At 41.5% G+C, this 25,652-nt stretch overlaps 1 protein-coding gene across 3 annotated transcripts in view; it reads left to right on the top strand.

Moving 5' to 3' along the window:
- PRKCQ (protein kinase C theta) overlaps window positions 1–21,970 on the top strand; it is a 60,808-nt gene extending 38,838 nt beyond the window's left edge. For all 3 annotated transcript variants that reach the window (XM_042470326.1, XM_042470325.1, XM_042470327.1), the window contains 12 exons: window positions 975–1,060; window positions 2,151–2,280; window positions 3,825–3,934; window positions 6,661–6,778; window positions 8,083–8,240; window positions 11,114–11,287; window positions 12,822–12,913; window positions 13,990–14,052; window positions 14,879–15,017; window positions 16,133–16,321; window positions 17,411–17,539; window positions 18,123–21,970. In XM_042470326.1, the coding sequence (XP_042326260.1) occupies window positions 975–1,060; window positions 2,151–2,280; window positions 3,825–3,934; window positions 6,661–6,778; window positions 8,083–8,240; window positions 11,114–11,287; window positions 12,822–12,913; window positions 13,990–14,052; window positions 14,879–15,017; window positions 16,133–16,321; window positions 17,411–17,539; window positions 18,123–18,278 (1,544 nt within the window). In that variant the 3' untranslated portion in view covers window positions 18,279–21,970. The remainder of the gene's footprint in view (window positions 1–974; window positions 1,061–2,150; window positions 2,281–3,824; window positions 3,935–6,660; window positions 6,779–8,082; window positions 8,241–11,113; window positions 11,288–12,821; window positions 12,914–13,989; window positions 14,053–14,878; window positions 15,018–16,132; window positions 16,322–17,410; window positions 17,540–18,122) is intronic.
- Window positions 21,971–25,652: the final 3,682 nt, after the last annotated feature.

The raw sequence follows: 25,652 nt of genomic DNA, 5'->3' as shown, positions 1-25,652 counted from the left end.
CTTCAGAGAGGGTTTGCCATTGCCATCTTCTGAGGCTGAGAGAGTGCAACTTGCCCAAGGTCACCCAGTGAGGTTACAATAGTTGAGCTGGGATTCAAACTAAAGTCTCCAGGGTAATAGTCCAATGTTCAAACCACTACGCTGGCCCTCTAGTCTTACTGTAAAACTATGCTACCCAAACCCACCTTAAGAGCCAGTAGCCAGATCAGGCAAATGAGGTACATTCAGCTTCCAAAGAAAGTGCAAGGAGGATGACATTTATAGCCTTCTTGCACCAGTGAAAACTGCGACAATCAGAAGCAGGACCTGCGTTGCCAGTCCTTGTCACACCCTCGCTCACTGACAAGAGTGAGTGGAAACATCTTTCTCTTTACTGCTCTGACAAGAAGATGAACAAACCTCCTTTGCTTGGTCTAGTTGCTGGTTCTTAAGATGGGTTGAGAGAGGTCAGGAAACGTTGCTTAGGTCTAATCTGCATTGCAGAAATAATGCAGTCTGACATCGCTATAAGTGCCATGGTTCAGTACTAGGGAATTCTTGAATTTGTAGTTTTGTGAGATATTTAGCCTTCTCTGTCCAAGAGCTTTGGTACCTTCCTGGCAATTTAGACATTAGTTACATCTCTGTAATTAAGTTACATCTGATAGTTACTGCCAATTAGACGTTAGTTACATCTCTATAATTAAGTTACATCTGATAGTTACTTCATGATGGTTCATGAGAGTTACATCTCTGTAACTAAGGAGCCATTCTGAGAAGCTGGCAAACATTTCTAATAATTAGGGAGCAGTCAGTATGCAAAGGATCTTGCAGCACCTTTGAGACTGTGTGAAACAAGTTGTAGCATACATTTTCATAGACTTGGTCTACTTCCTCAGATGTACAGAGCAATTAGGGAGCAAAATTTTGGCTATTTTTGTTGTCCTTTGCCACGTTGAAGCACTTTGAAGAACCCTCTCTCTTTTCTCCTGCAGAATGCAATGCTGCCATTCACAAGAAATGCATTGACAAAGTGATTGCTAAATGTACAGGATCAGCTATCAACAGCAGAGAAACCATGGTAAGCATCTGAATGAAATTTTGGAGGACAGTTTATGATGGTTAAATGCACCCACTGGCAAGAATTTCAAAAGACTGGATTAAATATAATGACAAAAATGTGTGTTTGGCTTGCACAGTGGCTCATTACCTAGTTAGATTTGTGTCTACGATCATAGGGTTCAAGGAACACATATTTCTAGAATTGCTTCTTTAGCACAGTATAGAAATATTACTTTTTTCTATACCACAATTCTAAGTGGCCATTCTAGCTGGTGGGTTTTCGGAATTACAGTGGTACCTCGGGATACGAAATACCCAGGTTACGAAATTTTCGGGATACGAAAAAATCCCATAGGGAATTATTGTTCCGGGTTACGAATGTTTTTTCGGGTTACGAAAAAACTTCGGCGCTATTTTAAACGGAACCGCGGCTTTTCCCCATTAGCGCCTATGGCATTTCGGCTTACGAAGGCTTTTCGGGTTACGAAAGCGGCCGCGGAACGAATTAATTTCGTAACCCGAGGCACCACTGTATCATCCAAAAAATTAACTTTTCCCAGCTGTGTTCTTTAATATATTCATATTTCTGAATATGGTATTATCTATTGGATATTCACACCAACCTTGTAAGGTAGATAAGATAGGAAAAAATGAAACCACAGTCCTCCAAGAGCTATAGTTTTCTGTCATGGCTGGGTGGGGAGACTTTAACTCAACTGTCTGCATCCAAGTTCAGAATCTGAATTAGTTCCAGTTTCCCATGAATAATCATAACCTTCAATATATGTCCATGCTTAATCTAGAAAATGAATATACTATGACCTACTTTACAGGCTTGTTGTGAAGACTGTTAAAGACTTCACTGCACCAGATGAGACCTTTGAAGATTGCATGGAAAAATTATCCCTCGACTTCAGATCCCAAATTCTTCCAGCTAACACAATGAAGTCATTTAAATCAGCATAAAGGAAGGGGGGATATATAATATATGTTAGAAAAGATAAATATACAGTACCAGAGAAGATGAATAGCAGCTTTGGATGCTGGATTATCTTCACTCTGTTTCTGTGGGAACTGAATGCACATTAGGCCATTTCTCTTTCTTTCAGTTCCACAAAGAGAGGTTTAAGATTGATATGCCCCACCGGTTTAAGGTCTACAATTACAAGAGCCCCACTTTCTGTGACCACTGTGGAACACTGCTGTGGGGCCTCACAAGGCAGGGTTTGAAATGTGAAGGTGAGTCTAAGTATTTCCTCTTGCTCTCGGGGCCAACGACCATATACTGGTAAATGCAGAGTTTGGAAAAGTGACAGAAGCCCCATTGGCTATGCTGCCAGTAGGGGATTCTGGGAGCTCTGATTCAAAAAGCAACCCTTCCATCTCTGCTTAAATGTACTTTTGTATCTAACAGTCAGTTTTGTTTTGCTTCCCAAAAATGTAGCTCACATAAACAGTTGGGATGGCCTGATACTTAATGTGACAGTAGAAGGTGGAGGGATTTAATCCATGCATTGCATTGTTTGGAACCAGTGTGGGATAGTGGTTTGAGTGTTGGACTAGGACTCTAGAAGACCAGGGTTCGAATCACTGCTCAGCAAGCCATACCTGCTTAGCCTCAGAGAAAATCAATGACAAACCTCCCTTGAATAAATCTTGCCAAGAAAACTCTAGGATGGGGCCACTGTAAGGTTGTCATAAATCTGAAATGATTTGAAGACACACAATTAATTTATTTTATTTATTTATTTTATTTGTATCCCACCTTTCTCCCTGTAGGGACTCAAGGTAGCTCACAGATAAAACCTTTAAAATTATTATAAAATTCAAACAATTACAATGTCCATATATAAAATCACATAAAATATACACAATATAAAATATAATATAAAATCATATAAAATATACTCAGGTTAAAACAGACTAAAAAACCACTTGCTCCATAAAACCACCCTGCTATGCATTATGTACAGAAAGCCTGCCAGCATAAAAATGTTTTTACTTGGCGGCGAAAGTCTAGAAGGCAGGGGAAATCTCATAATGTGATTTGCTACTAAAGTTGAGCTGCAGGTTGGAATGTGATTTATGGCAGGCTCCTGCAGGGAGAAATTGCCCCCCTGGATCTACTGAATTTGCCCATCCTGTGTAAAAAAAACCTGTTTTCATTAAAAATGAAATGAACAAGCTTGGGTTGGCAGTGGACAAGGTTCATGTCATCTTAAAGATGTCAAGATTTAACCTAAAGAACTGGAGTTGGCATAGTGCTAACATAAGCCAGTCTCCTGCTGAGACCCCTTGAGTCATTGTGTGTGCTGTCCAGTTGGCTTTGACCGATGGGGACCCTCCCACCTGGAAGTGGATGAAAATTCACTTTTTTAGTATTCAAGAGCACAGGAAGACTTGCAGATTACTTCAAAGAGAAATTACTGCTTCTGGAAGCTTCCAGAAGATGCAATTCACTCCTTACCACTACAGTGCCACACTGGGCCCGCCTTGGTTTAATTTGTTTAATTAATTTGTTGCTATATTTATGACTCTTCGAGTTAATGGTAACCATTCCTTGGATCTTCTTGTGGGTTTCATGGCTGAGCTGGGAACTGAACTCTGGTCTCCAGAGTCATAGTCCAACACTGAAACCACATCGCTACACTGGCTCTCTACTTATAACATAGCTTATAATATTTAAAACCAGAGCAGCCTGTAGCAGTTCTCAAAAAGGGAGGGGTGTTGCAAACTTGGGCATGCCTATTTCCTCACCTCTTGACAAAATGTCTTCCTTGCAGCCTGCACCATGAACGTCCACCACAAATGCCAAACGAAAGTGGCAAATCTCTGTGGCGTCAACCAGAAACTTATGGCTGAAGCATTGGCACTGATTGAGAGCAGGCAGCAGGTAGGAACACAAGACTGGAAAAATGGAAAGCCTACAGATGTTGCACTGAACAGTGAGCCCTTGTTATCCACTGGGGTTTGGTTCCAAGACTGCTCATGGATAACAAAACAATGGATCCTTAAATTCTATTAAATACAATGGCATAGTAAAATGGTGTCTCTCATATAAAATGGCAAAATCAAGGTTTACTTTTTTATATATATATATATATATTCAAACCGTGGCTGATTGAGCCTGTGGATAAGGAATTTGTGAATATGGTGGGGTAACTGTACCAGTTTCCCAAGATATCAAATGTTTCAGGAACAACTTTCCAGGAACATTTGTGAAGAGAGAGTATTGGAGATCTGGAGAAGAGGGTGGGTGGGGAAAGCAAGCAAGATCATGTTTTGACATGCTCATCAAACCTTCTCTTCAGGGGATTCGGGGGGTGGTAGTCCAAAAAAAGAAGAATATATTTTCCAAGCATGGGTTTTAAGTGGGACTAGGAATAGTCATAGGAAAGTGGCAGTGCATCTTGCTTTTTGATATATGTTTTTATCACCAGCACCAAGATACAAATACAGGTTGAATCTCGTTTATCTCAAATACTTTGGACTATTTGGATTTTGGAATATCTATGTTTGCATATACAGACATAATGTTAGAGATGAGAGCCACATCTAAACACAAAATTAATTTATGTTTCATTTATACCTTACAAGCATAGCCTGAAGGTAAATTTATACATAATATTCTAAATAAATTGTGCATGAAAGAATGGTTGTGTACACTGAACCATCCGAATGCAAAGGTGTCACTATCTCAGCTACCCATGAAAAAAGTTTTGGTTTTTGGATTTCGGATTTCAGAATTCCAGATATGGGAGACTCAACTTGTACACATTTAAAGATCTGGTCTTCATACACAGAGGCTGCAGTCTAACATCCCCTCTGCCTGGCGTAGATATCTGCATACAGAGATAGGCTGCACCAGCACTACACAACCTCCACACAGAAAAGCAAAATGGCACAACACATGTCAGGCACTGGTTGCCATTGTACAATGTGCAATGTGGAACTCGAAGTATAATACACCCACACGGTGTACAATGTGCAACTATGCAATGAATAATAACCATAATGGGCAGTGTTGCTATATGCACAACTCTGGTTCTGCCAGTTTGGAAAATAATTTGCCCCACATGCATAGCGCAACTTACGTATGTGTATGTCACTAATAGAATATGTGTGTGTGTGTGTGTGTGTGTGTGTGTACGTGCGCGCACACGCACATGTAGTACATATAATACTTTGAGTGTTGGACTATGACTCTCAAGACCAGGTTTGAATCCCAGCTCAGCCATGTAAGCCCCCTAGGTGACCTTGGCCAAGTCACACTCTCTCAGCCTCAGAGAATGGCAATGGCAAGCCCCTCTGAAGAAACTTGGCAAAAAAGCCCCATATAGATGTACCTTTGGTTCGCCATAAATCAGAAATAATAATAATAATAATAATAATAATAATAATAATAATAATAATAATAATTTATAGCCCGCCCAATCACGAAGAATCCGGGCGGGTTACAACAATAAAATACATCAATTACAATAGAGTTAAAAATCAAACCCCAGACCTACCGCCCCCCCATACCCAGTACTAAAACAGAATTAAACAATAATAGTATAAAAAACATTAAAAACATTAAAAGCATTTTTAAAAAGGCAGAAACATAGGCGGGGAAGAATAGACAAATGAGGGGACAATATCTCTATATCTGGGGAGGGTAACTAAGTTGGAAAGGCCTGCCGGAAGAGATTCATCTTGAGTGCTTTCTTAAAAGCTGTCAGAGTGGGAATGTGATGGATCTCCTCCGGCAGGTCGTTCCATAGTTTAGGAGCAGTAATAGAAAAGGCCCCCTTGGAAACTGATGTTAGCCTAGATTTTTTTGGCTGTAGTAGATTTCTTCCAGAGGACCTTAGTGTGCGGGACGGACAATAGGGAAGAAGGTGTTCCCTCAAGTACTCTGGGCCCAAGCCATGTAGGGCTTTAAAGGTAATCACCAACACCTTGTACTTTGCCCGGAAACTAATAGGCAAACTAATAGGCAGCCAGTGCAGGGACTTCAAGACCGGTGTTATATGGTCATTCCTAGAAGTTCCCGTGATCAATCTGGCTGCCATATTTTGTATTCAAGAAACAACTTGAAAGCACACAACAACTCTCTCTCTCTCTTTCTATGTATACACACACACACACACACACACACACACTAGTTGCACTCATTCTGCAACAAATGTCATTATGACCCCATGAATAGCTTTTTCCTTTTTACCATTTTTCTTTCCCAGTTCATCCTTCAAACCTCTCAGACTTCTTTTTCTTATATCAAGGGGTGGCTGATGGTTTTTATGTCAATGTGAGATGGATCTCCCCTGGGTTTTAACAAGAACATGAAAGGAGCTATCCAAGGGACTGATGCTATTGAGGGCATAAGGGTCATCACTTTAGACAGTTCTTTTAATGTTCAGTCTAAAACCTAGATAGGGTTTTTCAGATGGAAAGAAGACTTTTCAGATGGGACTTTGCCTGTGGCTTACTCTGAGGCTGAGAGAGTGTGACTTGCCCAAGGTCAACAAGTAAATTTTCATGGTCAAGCAGGAATTCGAACTCTGATCTCCAGAGTTGCAAACCAATGCTCAAACAACCATGCAGCATTTTACTGACACATTTTTCTCTCTGAGCCAGGCTCGAAGTATACATGACCCAGAGCAGATCTTAAGAGAGGGGCCAGTTGAAATCATCTTCCCTGAGAAAGATGTGTCATCCATCCCTTCTGTGCCAGCACCTCCCATAGGGAAAAAAGGTATTAAATTTTACTGCTTTATTTCCATTATTATTTAGTAGCTTCCTGTAAGACAGACATTCCCTTCTGCATCAAAGCTTGGAAAGCTTAGTTTTTGGACTATGTTGTCCATGCTGCTTGGGGCATCCTGGGAATTATATTCCAAAAAAGGGAACATCCTGGATGCTGTTCCAGACTGCATTGTTATTGTTGTCGTCGTCATTTTATTCATTTATATAGAATTATACAATCTTAGAGCTGGATTAGACCCCATCTAATCCAACCCAGTAGAGCTGGATCTCTTCTCTCCATCTATTCTAGGGCAGTCATCAAGAGCATCAAAACCTGATTATTCTAGTCCACAGGTAGCAGCTCTAGGATTGGCACCACCCAGTGGAGTAACTCATGCACACACCATTGATCTTCTCTAATAATACACCATATAGACTCTTTAGTAAAAAAAAATTGTACTAATTTTAGTAAATCATAATTTCTAAATATCACTGAATATAATAGCAATAGTTGTGAAATAAACAACTAGCAAAATTCAAAATTATATGCTGGCATCCATAATTTTTTTGTGGGTTTTTCAGGCTATGTGGCTTTACTAAGGATTCTATATGGTGTGTTCTGGAAGAAAGCTGGCAAAACGCTGGTGAAACGTTGGGAACAAATTCTTCCAGTACACAGCCACATAGCCTGAAAAACCCACAAAAACTATATCTTTAAATTACAATATCATAAACACAGCCTAAATGTATTTACATGTACATTGTTTCATGGGGTTAAAGTGTGGATTTGGTTAATGTTATGTTTTTAAAGAAAATTATAAAAGAATTAAAAATAAATAAAAATATATATTTTAAAAAAATTAAAACTAAAAATTAAAAAAAAAACACCTGTGGCTGCTACTTTCTCTTCCCGCTGAGCTTTGACCCACTCACACCATCTCTTGAACATTTGAAAGGGATGTAGGCAAACACCACAACCTGTTTCTGCAATAAGGTTGTTTAAGCAATAACATCTTTGGAGAGCAATTGTGAGTGTCACTTGGTGCCGCCTGAACCCCCCCCCCCACACACACACACACACCTTGTGATGCCCCTGAAATCCCGAGAGGATTCGTCATCTCACTGACTTGTGAGCTATCAGCCGCCACTAAAAGATTGATGGGTTTCTCTGCCTTGTTTTACCAAAATAGTACCCAGTTTGGGATACTATGCATGTTGACTTGGGTAGTTGACAGGAGCACTCTTCACTGCTCTGACTCAGGCAACCAATTTTAGGGGGGCAGCCTGATGTGGATGTGCTTGGATCCATTGTAGAGCCTCAAGGAATTTCCTGGGAAACCCCAGCAGAAGATGTGACATGTCCCGATTCTTCAGCAGAACCTGCACCAAGACAAGACCTCCCAGAGCTGCCAAAATTTACTATAGATGACTTTACCTTGCACAAAATGTTGGGGAAAGGGAGCTTTGGCAAGGTAAGTAGCAAATGTAAAAGTCATTGGAAAATTACTTGTGCTTCTTAATATGCCTTTCTTAATATCTTTCTTTAATCAGGAACTTCCTTACAGCTCTTCCACACTACAGATATAAAGCAGTTTGAAAACACTTTAATGGTCATGGCTGTGGAATCGTGGGATTTGTAGTTTAGAGAGGTATTCAGATTGATCTGTCAGAGAGTCTGGTGTGTAACCCAACTATAAATTCCAGGATTCTGTAGGACAGAGTTGTGGCAGTTAAATTGGTGTCAAGCAGCTTTAATTCTGCAATGTGGATATACCCTGAGAAAAGAAATTTCTCCACAGCTATCAAATTTCAATTCACTTCAGGGCTAAGTAGTGTGAGTTACATGATTCTGTAGTTGCCTTGGAGGAATGATTCTGTTGAAAGAAAATTTGATATGTAAATCCCACTTGACAAAATTTTTACAGTGAGCCCTCCACATTTGCAGCTTTGACTTTTGTGGATTTGATTATTCACAGATTTGATTAATATGTTCTCTCTAGGAATTTCTAGTTTCCACCAATATGACTCTATGATCAACATTAGCCAGAAGTAAGCCCTCCAGCACAACTCTATTGTCAACTATGGCAGATGATGACAATAGAGTTGTTCTGGAAGACCTAAAGATTCACAGAGAGGTGCTTTCTCAAGTTAAATAAAATAAATAATATTTTTATTATTTGTGGTTTTTCCACTTTCACAATGGTCCTGCAGCCCTAACCCCAGTGAATGGAAAGAGCTCACTGTACTTGACAAATATTTCTTTACTTGACAAAATTTATTCTGCTTTTTTGAATTTATTCTGAGTCTTCTAGTGACTTTGGATTGAGGGGGGGGGAGACGAGGCTATGCCAATGGTCCACCTTTTGGCTGCTTGGTTGTGGGTCTGATCACCATCTCTACCACTGCACACCTCACTATGCTTATATTCTTACGTCTTAAAGTAAATGTTAAGAAATGTCTGTTCTGAAGATTTCATTATACATGGCTCACCCACTTTAAAACCTTTTTTTTTTTTGGAAACATAAGGACTAGAAACCTGATTTTTAAAACAGTGTTTACATAAAAAATATAGAGATATAAATATACATATTTATTTGTTTTTTTATTGAACTGATACCCCACCTTTCTTTTGGGGTTGGACCCAAGGTGGCGTCCATTAATTTAAAACAAGAGCAGGTCAAAAACTTAGGCAGGGTAGAGCTGACAAAAAGAGGGCGGTCCACAGCTGCCTCTTTTCTTGCCGGGTTGGAGGCAGGGCAGCGTCTCCAACCCAACACTTTTCCAGGCCACGCGGAAGTGGCCCCATGGACACCATAATAACCCTGACAGGCACAGCCAGAGGAGAAAGGGGCCACTCGGCCGTTTCTCCCTGGCTTCATTCCCACGGCAATCTAGTTTCGGAGCTCCTTCCCACGTTGCAAATAGGGCACCCTAAGTGCCCTCCAGCGGCACAATGCCGTCAGGTGCGCGCTGGACCATTTAGATGAGGTGTGCACATGATGGCACTGTCGTGCGCTGTGTATGGAAGGCACCATACCAAGATGGTGCCCTCCATACGTAGTAGTGCTGAGAAGCGTGCAGTTTCTGCGCGCTCCCCAGCCCTACTTTTCACCCCAGCATGGTGCTTTCACACCGTCTGTACTGGGCCTTATTTTATAAAAGTTAAAAAAGAATTAAATAAGAGTACAGTTGGCCCTCCTTATCCACAGATTCTTTATCCACAGATTCAAGCATCTACAGCTTGAAAATATTAAAAAAATATATAAATTCCAAAACGCAAACCTTGATTTTGCCATTTTATATATAGGACACCACTTTACTATACCGTTGTTTATAATGGGACTTCAGCATCCACAGACTTTGTTATCTATGGGGGATCCTGGAACCAAATCCCAGTGGATACCAAGGACCAATTATGTTATTTAAAAACTACATGCTTTTTTTAAAAAAATTAACATTCAAATAATAGTATTATTTAACAAACAACATGGTTAAAACAGTTTAAACCCATTTAAAACATAGATACTAATAATGAACAAGAAATACAGCACAGCATATCACTACACACCCAGTCAAAAATGCTTAAGAATGCTCAATTTGGCACATGTTTCCTGATTTTACTCTTTCCTAGCATCTTCCCAGCAATGGAGTGAAACTGAAGGGCAAAATAAAGCAGCTTCAAGCATTTATATGATACACACCTCCAAAGTGGCTGGAAACTGAAATGAAGCCACACTCTGGGGCAAAAACTGGAGCAAAAAATAGCTGGAATGCTCGAATTTTGCCTGGAAAAAGTGCATCTTCATGCCTGCATATGAAAAGCCCAATGCCACTGCAGGGCTGTAGCAAAGCAAAGAAATGAAAGTGCAACAACTCCAATGGATGTAAATACACATACACAAATGAAACAGTCCAAGGGGCGGGGGGTGAAGGGAGCATGTAGAGGGAAGCTCCATGATTGTGCTTTGCCAATGTATCACTTGCACGACAATTCACCAATGCCCTGTACTGTTAGAGCATCACATGTGTGACCGATCAGAGGGGCAGCCATGCAATCAGATGGAACCTGGGTGGATATGGGAGGTACTTGAAGGTCGCTGGCAGTGTGTTTGTGCAATAGTGTGCATGCATGGTGGGGAGGCAACAACAACAAAATATTACCCAGCTGGGCACCTTGATGCCATGCTGTGTGGTCTGCCCACCTTGAGATCAGGCCATGCAGACACTGGGGTTTCAACTCATTTTGGAGAAGAAAAAAAACTGGATTGAACCACGTTTTCCTGCCCACCTGCCCAATCACAAAATTTCATACCACCCTGCTTATTCAGGAAGATTTTTGCTCCAGGTTTTCCTTGCTGAACTCAAGGCCACCAACCAGTTTTTCGCCTTGAAAGCATTGAAGAAGGAAGTGGTGCTTATGGATGATGATGTCGAATGCACCATGGTTGAAAAGCGAGTCCTCTCACTGGCTTGGGAGCATGCATTTCTCACCCACGTCTTCTGTACATTCCAAACAAAGGTAAACATTATTTTTCCTAGTTCATTGAGACAATACAGTAGACAGTGGTAAACAATACAGCCGATAATGTTAATCTAGACTGGGGTGAGCAAAGTGTGGCCTGTGGTGAGCTGCATGTGACCCCAAGAGCCATTTTATAACCCCTTCTTTATTGCCATATTCTAAACCCTGCCATGCCATTTTAGGTCCAAAAATGTCCTTGTTAAAAACCAGAAGTAAGCTGAAAGTAAACCAGGGGCCTAAAACATTATGAAACTGCCCCCCAGAGCCCCTAGAGAATGTAAGAGGGGGTATTTAGAGACAAAAACGAGTTTCAGATTGCAGTGTGGGTATGTATGCCCCGCTCAGGTCTAGAAAAATGGTAAGGAGACAAGCTCCACATGCTCTAAAATGGTCAACTGTTTTAAAAAGCCCAATGTGTTTTGGCCTCAATGAGAAAAAACCTTCAGGGGCTAGAAACAAACACAAATACATATATATTATAAGTGTTATGTTTTTAAAAAATTATACTTCTAATACTTATAATATATGTGTATTGATGCTTATAATATATAAGTGCGTATTTATGTTTGTTTCTAGCCTGAGGGCTGCATGAAGTCCATGAACCACACTTTGCCCATCATGGAATTAGTCCAAGTAGAATTTGTTGTGGTGGTGTACCTTCAAGTCATTTCCAGTTTATGGCAACCTTAAGGCATGGGGTTTTCAATGGGTTTTCTGGGGATGAGAGTGTGTGACTTGACCAAGGTCACCTAGCAGGTTTCCATGGCCAAGCAGGGAATTGAACCCTATGCTCAAAGTACTACACTATGCTGTCTCCCAAGTAGAGTAAATTTATTGAATTACTGTAGTTGTTGAATGGTGAGCCAACACAGGCCTAATTCCCACTTACCTCTTAATTCGCATCCTGCACCGATTCCTGAAACTGGTTCAGCAAACAGCGTGGTTCCCACTGTGTTTGTGCCAGTTTCAAGAATCGGTGCAGGAAGCAACAGACGTAGCTTCTCCACCATGCCTTCCTCCGTCCTCCTGGCCATACCAGGGGCAGAGGAGAGGCTGGGGCAGAAGGAGAGAGGCAGGCTGGGAGGATGGAGGGCTGAGGATGGAGCAGGCATGGACACCGGGGAAGCCGCTGCCAGTGGGAACCAAGACAGATTCGAATCCAATTTGAATCCACCTGATTTCCATTTGGGCTGAATTGATTTATTTCTAAATAAATTGATTCAGCCCAAAAAACATCCCATTTTGCCAGTGTCTTTTTGACACGGGTTAAATTGATAAAACTTGGGTTAAATGGGTAGAAACCATGCCCCCCCCCCCTTTCCAAATTGCTTCAGTGTTTCAAATTAAGTGGGAAGCATAGTGGTTTAAACCAGATCATTTGGAATCACGACCTGGTTTATACCATAGTGGGAACAAGGCCACAGAATCAATCCCATCAGTTGAACGGGTCTCTTCTAATAGGAAGAATAGAATTCAAGCCACTAAACGTCAGATAATAGATAATGATAAACCAATCTGTATCATTTGTTAGGAAAACCTCTTCTTTGTCATGGAGTATCTCAATGGGGGAGACCTGATGTTTCATATCCAGATCTGCCATAAGTTTGACATTGGCAGAGCAAGGTAAGAAGTTGTCTGTTTTGTCCTGTGGGCAGAGATGTATTGGCCATGCTAACTAGAATCCTCTGAGAGTAGGGAGTGGTATTCACTCCGAGAGCCTTGTGACTGAAGAATAAATACTTCAGATAAATAGTCCCAAAATGTAACTTTGCCATACTCTGCTTCAAATATCCCATTCATGATATGAATATTACAGGAGAGTCATCATCTCTGAATACCCAGCAAGATATTGTGTGGAACGCAAGTTTTTTTAAATTAAATTACACTACCAAAACCAAAACAAAACCCAATATCAAAAGGGATTTAAAAAAAAAAAAAAAGGAATAAGACATAAACAACCAGAGGGACTGAGCAAATAAACTAGGTCCTTGTGCCACAAGGGAAGAGTTCTTTTTTAAAAAAATCAATATTGCAACCATTTTAGAAACTTGTTTAGGTTGAAGAGCTACTCGAAATAAATTATTCATTGTAGCTGGGAGAGAAAACTGCAGGTGAAGGTGACATTTGGATGTCAAGCAGCCTCCCTCAACCTTGTGTCATCTAATAATGTTGGAATACAACTCTGAGAACCTCCTAGCCATCTTAGAATAGCTGGCTGGGGCTTGTGAGCTGTATGTTGTAGTCCAACATATCAAAGGTGGCCAGTTTGGGGGAGCTGGATGCCGAGATGGGCACAGTTTCACCCAGTGACTCCTATGATCTCCTAAAGGACACTTGATGGGACTCCAATCAAGATTTGTATCTTATTGATTTGTAGCTTGATATAGCACCAGAGCTCTCTGACAGAGAAGGCCAAATATTTCACAAAATTACAGATCCCAGAATTCCAAACTGCATTCATGGCAGTTAAAGCGGTCAAACTGCATTAATTCTGCAGTGTAGATGCTGCCCTAGTAATATGGAACTACCCTTCTTTGAGGATGTCCACCTCAAAATTGTGAGAGGAGGAAAAGCTGTTGCTTGCATGCCCTATTTTTGGGTGTCCTCAGTGTCTGTTCATTGTGAGAAACTGGACTCAGTAGACCTGCAGTCCAGTCCAACAGGGAAAAGGGGGAAATAAATGCATCTTTATTTTTCAGGTTCTATGCTGCTGAAATCATTTGTGGCTTACAGTTCCTTCATTCCAAAGGAATCATTTACAGGTAGGATGATGATCCTAAAGAAGAATCCTGAACATATGTAATGTGTTTGGCCTCAAAGTGTAGAGATTCTCTGAAAATTGGAAGAGGGGATAACTGGCTCCAAAAGAAAAAGAGAGTCTGTATATGTAGGAGGGGAGGAAAAACCAAGATGTACATAGAATTCAAAGGCACGGCCATGCTTTTCTAGATCAATGTGCAAAGGGATTTTATAGTACCTTTGAGACTAAGGCTGCATTTGCCCTGAAGAAATAATCTAGTTTGATATCACTTTAACTGCCATGGCTCCCTGTTGTGTAATTCTGGGAACTGTAGTTTTGTGAGACATTTAGCCTTCTCTCTCAGAGATCTCTGGTGCCACAACAAACTATAATTCACAGAATTCCATAGCACTGAGCCATGACAGTTAAAGCTGGGTCAAACTGCATTATTTCTGCAATGCAGATGCAACCTGAGAAAAAAGAAATTTCTAGCCTGAGGTGCAACCAGATTCCTTTGTGTACAAGATGCATGTAGTAAAAGATTCATTTAAATGTTGCTTGTAACCAGAATAAATCCAGCCTCCTCTCTGTGCTGCCCCTCTTTGTAATCTATAGTTGTGAGCTAGTAATTTTAGCTCTGTATTGAACGGGAGACAAATGGTGACACTTCTGGAATGCTGCTTATCCAGCAATGAGCTTGCTATCATGCCTTGCACAATTGCCTAAAAACTACAGCCGTGTATGTAAAGCAACTTACACAGGTGCATGGCACCATCAGGATTCCTGCCACTGTGTTTAGCTAGAACAGCATTTTGAAAGGAAAGACCTAACCTTCCCTTACCTTGCAGAGACCTAAAGCTTGACAATGTCCTCTTAGACAAGGAAGGGCACATCAAGATTGCTGATTTTGGAATGTGCAAAGAGAACATGTTTGGAGATGCTAAGACAAGCACATTCTGTGGAACCCCTGATTATATTGCCCCGGAGGTAAGTATAAATTTGTGCTCATGGTATCTCATAGCCCAGACTTGGGAATGCTGCTCTTTTTACACTACACCTCCCAGAATCCCCAGCCAACATCCTGAAAAGCAAGTTTCTCAGACTCTGCTATTGACTATTAGTCATGATACCTAATGGAAGCTCTTGACCAGGGGCAGAATATCATTGACAGATTCAGCCTGAAACATTTGCTGTCTGAAGTAGATCAATAAATGACAAGCCATCCACCCTTCACCCAGGTCAAAATGAGGCAGAAAGCCTCACAAGCATCTCTTCTCTTGCCCCTCAGTAAAACTAATAACTAAGTAGCTATCTATTGCCTTTTGATGATGTGCCAAATCTGCTGCCTAATGGTAAGTCTGGCTCTGGCCATTGGTCCCAACTAGGCTGATGAATGGGGTGGGGAGTGATTCTCTTTTCTCTCCCTCCATTCCAGCTAATGGAATTATGCTCATGAGGAGCAGTACATGGCATAGTGTTTTGAACGTTGGACTAAGAACGTTAGAGACCAGGGTTTGATTCCTGCTTGGCTACGGAATCCACTGAGTGACCTAGGACAAGTCACATGCTCTCAGACTCGGGGGAAGGCAATGGAAAACCTCTTCCAAACATCTTGCCATGATCAGGTCACCTTAGGGCAGTGCTTCTCAATTATTTTCTGTCATGCCCCCCCTAGGAAGAAGAAAACATTTCGCGCCGCCCGCGCAACTGTAAATAGTATCATTTGTCTATAAAATTGTTATACGTACACCTCTGCATAACAGAGCTTTGCGCCCCCCTTTACGGAGCCTCGCGCCCCCCCTGGGGGGCCCGCCCCACTATGTGAGAAACACTGCCTTAGGGTCACCATAAGTCAGAAATGACTTGAAGGCACACAACACACACATACACATACTTTGGGAGTGGTGGGAATTAAAATGGCCTTTCTTCATACACAGCCAGGCTCCTCTGATTAACTACTTCAAAATCTGGAGAGCTTCTGTCAATCAGAATAGATAATACTAGGCTGTAACAACCAATGGGATGACTGGGTATAAGTTGGCACATCCTTACGTTTCAGTCCCCCCTGCCCCTTCCTTCAAATCTCCTTTCTTTCTCAACAGATTCTGCTGGGACAGAAATATGGCACCTCGGTCGACTGGTGGTCCTTTGGAGTTCTTCTGTACGAGATGTTGATTGGTCAGTCGCCCTTCCATGGCCAGGATGAAGAGGAACTCTTCCAATCAATCCGAATGGACAGCCCCTTCTATCCACGCTGGCTGGACAAGGATGCAAGAGACCTCTTAATAAAGGTGAGGTCAAGGGACAGGATGGAGAAAGACTGGGTTTAGTGACATGTGCTCCTGGCTTAATACAGTTTGAGTCTCCCTTATCCAAAATTTTTGGGACCAGAAGTGTTAAGGATTTTGGAGTTTTTTTCAGATTTTGGAATATTTGCATTTATAGTCACCCCTCTGTTCTTGTGGATTTGAGATCTGCAGTCTTGAATATTCATGGAAAGGAGACCTCCATTAATTTCAATGGGGTGTCCCCGTGATGCATGCCCTGCATGTGCTCATGGGCATGCGCCCCATTCAAACCTATGGGGCTTGAATATCAGCAAGTCTCAATTTTCATGGGGGGGGGGAATCCGGAATGGATCCCCCACAAAAACAAAGGACTGACTGTATATACTGAGGTATCTTGGAGATGGGATCCAAATCTAAACATGAAAGTCATTAATGTTTCATATACATCTTATATACATAGTCTAAAAGTAATTTTATACACAATATTTTAAATAATTTTGCGCAGGAAACATAGTTTGTGTACACTGAACCATCCGAAAACAAAAGTGTAACTGTCTCAGCCACTCATGAAAAATGTTTTGGTTTTTGGAATATTTTAGATTTCAGAATTCCAGATAGGGGAATTCAACCTATAGGGGTTTTTGCTTCATTTTTTTCATATGAAGCTCAATTTTCTCTATACTAGAATCAATGGGTGTAGTGGGGCCAAGGTTCCCACAGTCAAAGCACAGTGACTTTTTGATTAACAAGGGTGATATCATCTGCCATATCCCTGCTGCTTCCTTTTTAACCCACAGGTTAGGTAAAATCCTCATTGTAGTTGAAGGTGTGGATTTTCCTTACAACAATGTACTATTGTAAACCATCACTCTTCTAATGCAGTATGTTTGGGGGTCTCAAACTGCAAAAAAAATTCATCAGTCCAGGATTCTTATTGTCAGGGTTTCGCAAAGCAAAGCAAAGTCCACCCGTGTTTTTGACCATTTTTAAAATATTGTCTGATATTCTTACCATCCCTAGTCTTTATCTAGTATGTAGTTGGGTGGCTGGTCTCTTGACTAGCATATTGTTTTTATATCTGTTAACTTCTAGCTTTTTGTGAGAGAGCCAGAAAAGAGGCTGGGAGCCAAAGGGAGCATCCGCCAACACGCCTTTTTCCAAGAAATCAACTGGGCAGCACTGGAGGAGAGAGCCGTGGATCCACCCTTCAAGCCAAGAGTGGTAAGAACCAGCCTTGTGTTTGTTTGCTTTCTTTCTTTGCTCCTCTACACAGTTAAGAGAACTGATCATCACAAGTAAAGCCTGGGAGTCTTCTTTTAAAAAGTAACTGGCTACTCTTTCTGTTCTCAGGAACATTCCAAATAATTAGTTCCTGCTGTGGTTACAATTTAAAAAGTATGCCTAGCATCTTGTTCTGTATATATGGTGCCCTAAGCATGACATAATGACCTTCTGCAATTCACATTGCACCACTGTTTTTGTCCAGGTCCTTCTCAAAACGGTGATAGGAGTTGACATGATGTCACTTCTTTTTGCTCTTTAGAGGAAAACGGGTATTTTGATGCCTGCTGAGTGGGTACTGGCTCCATGCAGATGTCCACCTCTGTGTTAAGTGGGGGAGTTGTAATCTATTTAAAATGGAATTGCCATTCCTGAAAGCTTCCACAAGAAGTAATTCACCCTCTCTTTTTTGCCTTGCTTTATACACACTTTACACACCCTTGCTTTAATGCAGCTCTTGCTTTGTCAGAAGCTACCTCATTTCCGTATTGCTCCTAACTCCATTTCTCTTTCCTTCTCAAAGAAATCCCCAGGTGACTGCAGCAACTTCGACAAGGAATTTCTCAATGAGAAGCCCCGGCTTTCACTAGGAGACAGAACCCTCATCAACAGCATGGACCAAAACATGTTCAGCAATTTTTCCTTTACCAACCCCATCATGGACAAGCTGCTATCCTGAAGAGTGCTCTAAGAACTGGAAGGTGCTGAAAGGGCTACATAAAATGTGTCTCTAGTCTTTTAGTTGGTTGGGGATCCACTCCTCTTCTACAGGAGACAGTGGTTTGTATCCCAAGATGTTCTTCTGTTCACAGAAAACCTCTTCCACTAACAGGAGGGTGGCTTCCAAACCACCAGAACAACATTTTGAGAGAATGGTGACTGCCTAACATCTCCATCACTCAAAACAAAGAAATTCCCATTTGCAACAAATTTTTTGCAAGTTTTTTCAGGAGCTCAGGGCCAACTTTTGAGGTCAACATGGTCTTGCACCTGGAGAGGCCCACAGCATGGTAGCACCCCTAACTGCAAATCTATGCAGCTTCCTTACTCTGCTTGTTCCTTTCCCTTTTTGTTATCATTGTCTATTCACCTACCCCTCTCTAGCCAGAATCCAGTTAGGGTCTTTGTTGTTGTTATTTGCGGACAAGTTGGCACCAAGTTGTGGCAAACCCATGAAGGCAAGACATCCAAATAAGGATATAATTCTTTGCTAATATTGTTCTTGAAAGAAGCAATAAGTAATTTTAGCAATTTTCTTCCTATGACAAGAAAGACTTCAAAGTCTGTAGTTTCCAGACTCTTTGCAGTTTGGAAGTTATTCTGCACAAAATTTGGGTGTGGCTGTTTTACTCAGAAAACAGTATTTTGTGTGCCATAAAGTTTTCTGTGCAAAAAATATTGTTTCTTGCTGTTTTCGGTACAGAAAATGGTTGTTTTCTTCACAAAAATGCATCTAAATTTTGTGCAGAATAAACCCCGAATTGTAAAGATTCTTCATAGAGCCCAAGTCAGCAACAGCTTTACTCAGGTCTTACAAAATCAGGGCAGCCATGGAATCAATCCATTTGTTTTGTAGTCTTCCACTTTCCCTACTGCTTTCCATTTTATCCATCAGTATTATCTCTTACAATGAGTCCCTTCATCTCATGACATTTCGTGGTGGTGCTTTAAAAGTACGTAATGGAAGTGGTTGAATATTTTTGTCTGATGTATGGCATCCAGTTTCATTGGATGATTAAGGTAGCAGAGGTGCACATACAATGCTGTTGTCAAAGGAAGTGTGAATACATTTCATGCATTCAGGTGCACATTTGTACATTCCATTGTACTTTCAGTTGCACAACTTTGCTATTCAGCTCAAGAATCATGTAGCACAAAAAGCATGCAACTCCACAAATGGAGATTTACAACACTGATGTTGGATCTTGACCTCTGAGTGAACAAGCAAGAGGGAACAAAGAAAACCAAGATCTGTTGCACACCTCAACTGCAATCCAGCATCCTTTCATGTAGCACAAATATCTGCACACAGAGATACACTGTGCAACCCCCATGCAGAATATCAACATTGCAGAACACATGTCGATGCCTTTTCAAGTTGCCAAGTGCCAATGAACAACCACTAGGCAAAGGATAGGATGCAAGACTACAATGCAACATATAGGACCCACAACCACAATGCAGAACATGGGATGCAGAATCACAGTGAAAAGTATAGGATGCATAACTGCAAAACATCATACAGGATGCATGACCAAAGTGCACAGTATAGGATGCACAACCACAGTGTGCAAGCACAAATGCACAATGTGCAATTTGCAAAAACAAGACACAGATTAATATGCTGTCTGTGCAACTCTGCTTCTGCTGCTATTAGTAGAAGATGTGCATTGCACAATGGTGAGTTTTTGGGGGCCCATACATAGCATGACTTACACATGCATGCGTCTCTAAGAGAATTCTTCTTTTGTCCTTGCGAGACAATTATCACACATACGCACACAGAGTAAATGGACATCAGGAATAATGGTAAGGAAGGGATGGGTCCAGTCAAGAAGGCATCCCACTAGGCAGGGCCATTGAACCCAATGATCCCTCTGCATCACCTGAAATTGGCAGTACAAAAGCTTTCTTCAAGACCATTCAGAGATTTTATATGATGTCGTGGGGTGGGCAACTGTCCAATACTAGTGGGCTACTTTAGACCATGGGTGACCTTGGAAGGCTAGACACCCCACCACCATTTTTGTTTAAATTGCCCTGAAACAACCACTAGGGGACATAGGGACATTTTGTGCCACATGTTGGGGCCTCTGTGGACCATTTTAGGCCTAAAAGAGGCCTTTTGTTAAAACAGAAAGTAACCCAAGCATTACTTCCTGCTCACTGTCTGTTTTGAAAAAAGCGTATCCTGGCCCTAAAATGACCCATGGGGGCAAAAATGCCCCCTTGCCTCCTGGAGGGCATTTGGGGGCAAAAAAAATTAAAAATAAATTATCCCGTGGGCTATGGACAAGTGTGTGGGCCCCATTTTTCCCACTCCTTTGCTACAGCCTCTATCTTCCTCACAGACCACGTTTCACTCTCTTTATCAAATGTTGGCTGGAGTTTTCCATGTCATTGTTGCAACAAATCTGCTCAAATGTTATTAGTCTGAATTTTAAAAAGTGCTATACAAGATGTCAGGGCCTATCCTCAGAAGCACCCCAAATCACTTTTTTAAACTTTTTTTGTATGGCCTAAAAATTTGGAATGGATTCACTACCCCACTGACATGGAAGCCAATAGCTGCTGCTAATGGTGCCTCACAAAATGGCAACAGGAAGTGATGCAACACTTCCTGTCATCATTTTGAGAGGAAAATAGAGGCATTTAGGCTTTGAGAAATTGCAAAGGCTATTAGAGATATTTGGGATTACTGGGGGGCAGGGTGCAGCACATGCAGAATCGGCCCTTGGCCCCCACACTGTTGCCCACCCATGGCCTCCAGCATGAAAAATAATCATAGAACTAGAGAACTCTCTGAAATGGAGAATAGTAGCTTTTATTCATGGCTTCCATTTGTCTGGTTTGGGGGAAATTTTGTTTTTGCTGATGGGCGAGGGTCTGGTCTTTTTTGTGTCTCAAAATTATAATATTAGTATAACTTATTCTACTCAACTCTGAACCGAGAGCATGCCGATGGGGATTCTGGGATTCATAGCCCAAAAAGTAACTTTTGTGGGGCTTTGACTCTAGCCAACATTGTATGAGCCAGCTTTCAGACACAGCATATTTTTAAAATGACATTTCACAGGCTCCCCCTGCACTCTGAGAAACCCAGGGCCATCCATCTGCCCTACCCATTGTAGCAAGGAACATTTGACTTGTCTGTTTAAGAAATTCCCAGTACAATAACAGTTGAATAGGTAAGCTAAATATGTTGATTCTGGCTCAGTCAACAGAAGAGGAGTTTTGTCCACATTCTTTACAGTCCAGTTGTGGTGTTCCATTAGAGATGTTAATACAGGCCAGAATCCTATATCAGTTTATATTTAATTGAGTACTTAACCAACTAACATCTCCTGGCTCAACCCTGAAAAACCTGATGGAAACATGCTCTAATCATGGGTAGGAATGTACCCCTCCTTCTCACCATACAGTTGATGCTTGGCAAAGTTGGTTGAGGGACAAGTTATGATCATGGCTATAGTGTCAAAATTGTGACTAAGAAGTGGCTGTGAATATGAAATAGTTACTGTAAATGTTTCATATTCACAATTACTACAATCACCGCTCCATATCCATGGATTCAAGCATCCACAGCATGAAAATATTCAAAAGATATGTAAATTCTATAAAGCAAACCTTGATTTTGCCATTTGATATAAGGGTCACCATTTTACTCCCCATTGCATTTAATGGGACTTGAGCATCCATTGATTTTGGTATTCAAAGAGGGGTCCTGAAACCAAATCCCAGTAGATACTAAGGGCCCACTGTACTTAGTCACAATTTTGACACTATTACTACAATACTAACTGCCCCCTGCATGGTGAAAAGGAGCATTATTATGCTCATCGTGGCTGAATGGTATTTCCACCAGTTTTGGGGGGCTCAGGAAGTTACACTCAACCCTCTGTATCTATGGATTATTTTTCCATGGATTCAACCATCCATGACTTCACAATGTTCCCCTCAAAAAAAGAATTTCCAAATAGCAAACCTTGATTTTGCCATTTCATATAAAGGACACCATTTTACTATACCATTGTGTATAATGAGACTTCAGCAGCCATAGATTTTGGCATCTATGGGGGTTCTTGGAACCAAGCCCCAATGGATGCCAAGGGCCCACTGTACTTATTTAAATACCTGATTAAATATAAGCTGATGCAAGATTCTGATCATGGATTTTTTTTTATTTAAAAAAACACAACTTTATGATGTTTGTACAGGTTAATAAAATGTTTGTTATCTGTGGAAATGTGCATCAACATGTTGAATTAATGGGTTAAAAACAGCAGCAGAACATGCAGGTGGTTACTTTGAGCAGGTAATGAGGAGGTTAATGAAGTAATAGTCAAAAGATAACCTCACAAGAGTGTAGTTACTGTTTCACTTGCAGGGCAGCAGTTGCTGCATGCAACAGGATCTGTTTCCCTGTCTGAAGCAGCTGACTGACATTTCCACTCACATAAGTGATCCCCATTGCCACAGTCAGGAGGAGATTCCCTGTAGCAATTCTTCCTCATCCCAGAGATCACTGGAAATGTTGCTCAGTTGCTTCCCACTCAACAGGAGAACAGACCCTTGATGCTCACAGTGGCTTCAAAGTGGGGACTGTGGGGTGTCTTTCACAGTCCCTGTGTATTCCCTAAACTAGTGAATACATAGGGATTGTGAATCCAAACAAATCATAAATGCATAATTCTAGATTACATATTCATAACTGCTTTCATAAATCCTATCCTTCGGTATTTCAAGGGAGAGGGAAGAAGTCCATGACCGCTCCATACCATGTAGTTGCACCTTCCTTGCCAGAGCCACTCTCCCTACCATTCTCCTTTCTCCCTCCTGCTTTTTCCATGACTCTCAACAGTGCAGAGTAATGACATTAAATTCAGAAGCTATAGTCCGGGCCATCCCTACTGATGGGATGTTCTCTCAATGGCACTTCATTTTGTCCCATAGATTTTCAGTAAGTTGACTTGCCAAGGTTGCTTGCTTCCAAGTTTCAGAAGTGGTAGAACAGAACTTGTAAGAAAACCTAGCCATTTTGAAAAGTCTGTCCCCACTCCCCACCTGAAGAGAGACATTTTAGCTCTGAAGAAGATGACATATCTGGAGGGAAAATGGGATATACAGTAACTCTAGAGTAGTATGAAAGTGTTTAATTTGCCCCAAGAAGAACTGACTGTGAGTGTCACTCACACCATTTAAATCTTTCCTTTCTTGTACCAAGCATCAACCGCCTTCTTTGGAAGGCTGACAGGCAGCTGGCTTGTGGCTGATGATTCATTTGCTGCAAGACATGTGAAAGGAAAGATGATCAGCATCATCAGTGCTTAGTCACAACAGCCACTATATTTGCATTTAACGGAAACCTTTGCACTGCACACACTTGTCATCAATTATAAGCCAAAGAAGAGCTGGAATCCTCTTCAACCAAGAGCATTTTGACTCAAGACATGATGATGACTTGCAACGTCTGATGAATAGACTGCGTTTATTAAAGTTTATGCTATAAATATCTTTCCATTTTAACAGTGCTACAGGTTCCTTTTGTGTGCTGATACAGATTTAACACAACTGTGTCTTTGAATCCTACAACACTTCCAGTTATTGCAGCAGACTGAGTTTTGACTGCTAGCCCTACAAAGCAGCTTTGGGATACCAGTTAACCTATTGTTTGGTTTTATTTACTTTATTTATTTAATTTATACCCCACTTTTCTCCCAGCATGGGACCCAAAGCAGTTTACAATAATTTAAAACAAAGTTTCACTATAAATCTTTGCTGGATTCCTAGATCAGCTACTTCGTTGCATCTGCAGAACTAAGTCATGTCTCCTGGCCCGATTCCTTGTAACGGTAATTGAATTTGCTGATGGTAAGTCTGCATCCACCTATCAAAAGGGTCCACTGTATTGCATACCTTTCATCATTTCACTGATGAAAACCTGGGCACATATGGCAAGCAACATCAGCCTGTGATCAAGATGGCAAGTGATAAATGATGAACATCACACAGGGTAGAAGAAGGTGCAGCAGTTTGCTTTTGGCAGAATCTACAGGGAAGGGCAAGATTTCACCTCCTCATCTGCTTTCTTCCAATTGAGTTAATTGAATGCACTTTTGCACTTTGAAGTCAGTTTGCAACAACTGGAGTAATTTAAGGAGGAAGGGGGAAAGTGGGAGGAAGAAAAAAGATGGTGGAACATTTTTAAAACAGCTGGAAAAGTGGAATGAAAGAAGATTAATCGAGACTATTACTGCCAAGCTAGGGCAATTGGATATTGTATCCCTCACAGATGTCTTGTCTTTGTAAGGGGGAAAATGTAACTAATGAAGTCACCCAGACAGCTTCAGCTGTGGAATTTTCCCTCCCCAGGACTGATGTGTTAGATTTCCCGTTAAAACTTCCACATGACTTGGTAAAGAGAAGCACTAAAGCAAGACATCATCCTTATTAGCATAGAGAAGAATGATGCTCTCTGTGTGGGTTGAAACTCCGTGGAGGGACAGTGAATTGTGCAGTCACATAATGGCTTGCTCCAATGCAAATTTGGCTGCGGCAAGGTGGGAGGTCAGAGACTGCATGCAATCCTCAAAGCTACCCTCCCCGATGTGAATGTGGGTCATGCCAGTACATTTGAATAAATCACTCTGCATCTAATGCTGGGCAGCATTCCTGCTTTCACTAAGAGGTGAGTCAGGAAGGAAGACTCAGCAGCAGTTTCAGTTACTTGAGAGTCATTTCAAAAGAGACAAACCAACAGACAAATGGCACCAATCTGGCTATGTTATACAATTGGCAGAGAAATCGGGTGTAGCCACACTGCAGACTTAAAGCAGTTTGACACCGTTTTAACTGTCATCACACTGTCCTACAGAATCCTGGGATCTGAAATTTGGTGACATATTCAGCCTAATCTGTCAGAGAGGTCTGATGCCTCACCAAACTGTGTGTCACATGCCTTCAAGTCATTCCCGACTTATGGTGACCCTTCAAGTCATTCCGACTTATGGCAAACTAATCATGGGGTTTTCTTGGCAGGTTGTTTTTAGAGAAGGCTTGCCATTGCCTTTCCCTGAGGCTGAGAGAGTGTGACCTGCCCAAGGTCACCCAGAGGATTTCATGGCTGAGCAAGGAATTAAACACATGTGCCTGTTATAGACGGGCATAAAGTACGTCCTGGGGACGTACTAGGGTTAGGCAAAGTGCGTGCCTGTACAAAATGGCGGCGCCCTATACACATAGGGGCTGCCATTACGACGTCACAAACGCACCGCCTCTAAACGCGGCGCTAGAAGGAGCTCCGAAATAGAGCTCCTTCCACAATTTGCGTCGC

Source organism: Sceloporus undulatus, chromosome 5, assembly GCF_019175285.1.
Source record: "Sceloporus undulatus isolate JIND9_A2432 ecotype Alabama chromosome 5, SceUnd_v1.1, whole genome shotgun sequence".
NCBI classification, from domain to species: Eukaryota; Metazoa; Chordata; class Lepidosauria; order Squamata; family Phrynosomatidae; genus Sceloporus; species Sceloporus undulatus.
This window is presented reverse-complemented; position numbering and strand designations above follow the sequence as displayed.